Here is a 2,667-nt window from a genome sequence, read left to right on the forward strand (position 1 = left end):
TCATTCAAGTCTTTTAACAGAATCTATAGGATCATCCGTTATTCCTGAGCCGTAAAAGCATAGCTTCACTAGCTTTTTGAGTCTGGGAATCCATTTTGGCAAGCTCTGCAAACGACCCTCCAAGTAAAGTCGTTCAAGGTGCCTTGGAGGGTTGGTTAACGAGTCTAGCTCTAGAAATTCATTCTCGTCCACTGCTCCTATCCACAGTGAGGTAAGGCGGTTAAAGACTCTACTGTATAAATCTCTTCCATTATGACGTCTTAGTCTGGTGATACCTAGCTTCTTTAGCTGCTTTAATTTTCTTAATTCTATAAATATGGAAGCATTCACGTGGTAGCAATCGATAGAGTATAGCATTTGTAGATCCTTGAATTTCCCAAATCCTTTTATGATCTGCAGTCCACGGTAAGAAAAAGCTGCCATGCCCAGATCAATTTCACCACCGTGGAAGGAATAACATAGAAGCTGACGAAGCTTGGCAAGCTTGTTTATTTCTCCTGAAAGCCTATGTTCACAAGAGTTCTTGATGTGTAGAGTAAGAAGATTCTGAAGCTTGCCAATGGATGCGGGAAGCGTCTTGACTTTTGTGTTTCTTAAACTCAAATATTCCAAGAGCAGTCAGTCTCCGATTTGTTCAGGAAGAGCATCAATTGGAGCGTCGCATCGAAGTCTAATATTCTTATAAGATTGAACTTGGTCATGAAAGTTGTTGAAATCCCTTTAATGTTGGACAAAATACAAGATCTCACCTTGCCAGGATCTGAAATAACCCCTTGAAGCTCATTTTCTCTGTAATCCTTTTGAATGGATGATCGTCGTGGTGAGTCTGAAGAGTTTAAGTCCGAGCTGCCAGCATCGTCAAAAAGTTGACAGAAGTTCATCTCTTCAAACTTTTGTAAGATGAACCCGCGCATCATGTCATGAACTCTGCAACTTCTAACTTTGCCATCACAATCAACCACTGTAGCCTGAGAAAAAACATGATCGACAACCATGTCTAAATCAGACATTTTGGAATTATAAACCATGAAAGACAACAATACAATGAGCTGCGTGTGTTAATTCATACCTGAATCAAGCTTCTGTTTATCAGCTCTTGGAGGTGTTTCCTTCCGATTTCTTCCGGCCTCTCTGGGTTTTCTTTGACAAACCCTACTGCAATCCATAAACGGATGAGTCTGTTGCAGTTGATAGGGTAGTCTTCAGGAAATTCACCCAAGCAGAGAAAGCAACGTTTGAGGTGATAAGGAAGATCATAATAACTTTCAGACATGACCGTGTTCAACACCCGGCCAGCATCAGTATCATTAGCCAAGAGCCGACTTAGGTTTTTATGCACATTTTGCCACTTGGTGCTGACATCATCGTTGTCTATATTTGTTTTTGAAAGAAGACTCCCAATGGTCGTGATAGCCAGTGGCAACCCTTTGCATTTGTCGATTATTTCATCAGACAATAGTCGCAAGTCTTGTGGGCATTCATCACCATGGAAGGCAATTCTGGTGAAAGGTTCCTCGGCCTGTTGGCGTTCAAGATGTTTCAGACGAAGGGTTTAGTAAGGTGTGTGTGACCCTTGCAATGGCTTTCCACTTCATTCTTTCTGGTCGTGATTATTATACTGCTTCCGTTTTGCTCGGATGGTAATATTTTCTTAATTTCGTCCCAAAATCCGGTGGCCCAGACATCGTCGAAATCTGTCAAGCGCCGGTTTTCTTGCAGACAGTTTCTCACTTCTTCTATCAAATCCCGTGTCTCCGTATTGCCCATCTCAAAATCCTTCTGAGACTTGAGTTGTTGAATCAGTTTCCTTAATGCGTTCCTTATCTCATAAGTTTGCGACACGTCCACCCAAGCTCGATGTGCTGCAAACCTTTCCACCACCTTTTTACGATGGTGACATACTTGGTAGACCAGGGTGGTCTTGCCTGCACGTAAGCATAATAATCAATATTTCAACGTCAATTATCAAATAAAATCGTCTGCAGTGCTCGTCAGGTGTTCATCACCTCTAATAAATTTTACCCCTATTGAATATATATATATATATATATATATATATTGTAATAAAAAGTTTTCTTTCTCAAACATTTAATAAAATATAAAAGAGATTTGTTATAAAAATTAATAATATGACTTATAAATAGGAGAAATAATTTTTTTCTCTCTACCATATAAATAAAAATGGAGAGTAATTGTTAATTTGCAAAGAAACTTAAAATTAAAAAGATGCATGTTTTTTTAATAATTTTAAGAATGTAACCAAATATATATATATATATATGTATGTATGTATGTATGTATGTATGTATGTATGTATGTATGTTTTACTCTGTGCAAAGTTCATTAACATTATATTAAAGATTGGGGATATCTTCCACCAACCAAGGAGGATAGAGATTAAATCTCTTCTCTAACTAGGTTTGTTGATCCTTGTGTCTCAGTGCTGCAAGATATATTGATTCAAGTAAGGTTTCTCAACATTTTTGTTGGGCGAACTTGGGTCACACTAGTGTAATGACTCTAAATTTTAATTAAAAAAATAATAAATAAATAAATAAATAAATATCTCACATTTAATATTGTATTTATTTATTTTATTTTAATAGTAAATGGAGAGTAATGACTAAGGGTGTTTATAGATTCGGTTTGGTTTGGTTTTATTTTTAA

The 2,667-nt window shown here is 37.2% G+C and overlaps 1 protein-coding gene across 1 annotated transcript; it reads right to left on the reverse strand.

Annotated features, from left to right (window-relative positions):
* LOC129318373 (disease resistance protein RPM1-like) lies at positions 1-2,344 on the reverse strand. The gene is made up of 5 exons (XM_054963096.1): positions 2,329-2,344; positions 1,591-1,925; positions 1,070-1,519; positions 750-968; positions 1-576 (listed from the first exon to the last, which is right to left on the reverse strand). Exons 1-5 carry the CDS (start codon positions 2,342-2,344, stop codon positions 1-3), a joined length of 1,596 nt encoding a protein of 531 aa, XP_054819071.1.
* Positions 2,345-2,667: the final 323 nt, after the last annotated feature.

The sequence above is a fragment of the Prosopis cineraria genome, unplaced genomic scaffold, assembly GCF_029017545.1.
Source record: "Prosopis cineraria cultivar Desert tree isolate PC_DT_omini unplaced genomic scaffold, ASM2901754v1 PC8, whole genome shotgun sequence".
NCBI classification, from domain to species: domain Eukaryota; kingdom Viridiplantae; phylum Streptophyta; class Magnoliopsida; order Fabales; family Fabaceae; genus Prosopis; species Prosopis cineraria.

Bases quoted from the DNA above. Each gene is read 5' to 3' on its own strand.
- LOC129318373 (XM_054963096.1), bottom strand. The intron at 1,520-1,590 runs GTGGAAAGCCAT...GAACGCCAACAG, and splicing joins TCACGACCAGAAAGAATGAA to GCCGAGGAACCTTTCACCAG. The intron at 969-1,069 runs GTATGAATTAAC...GTTTTTTCTCAG, and splicing joins TAAACAGAAGCTTGATTCAG to GCTACAGTGGTTGATTGTGA.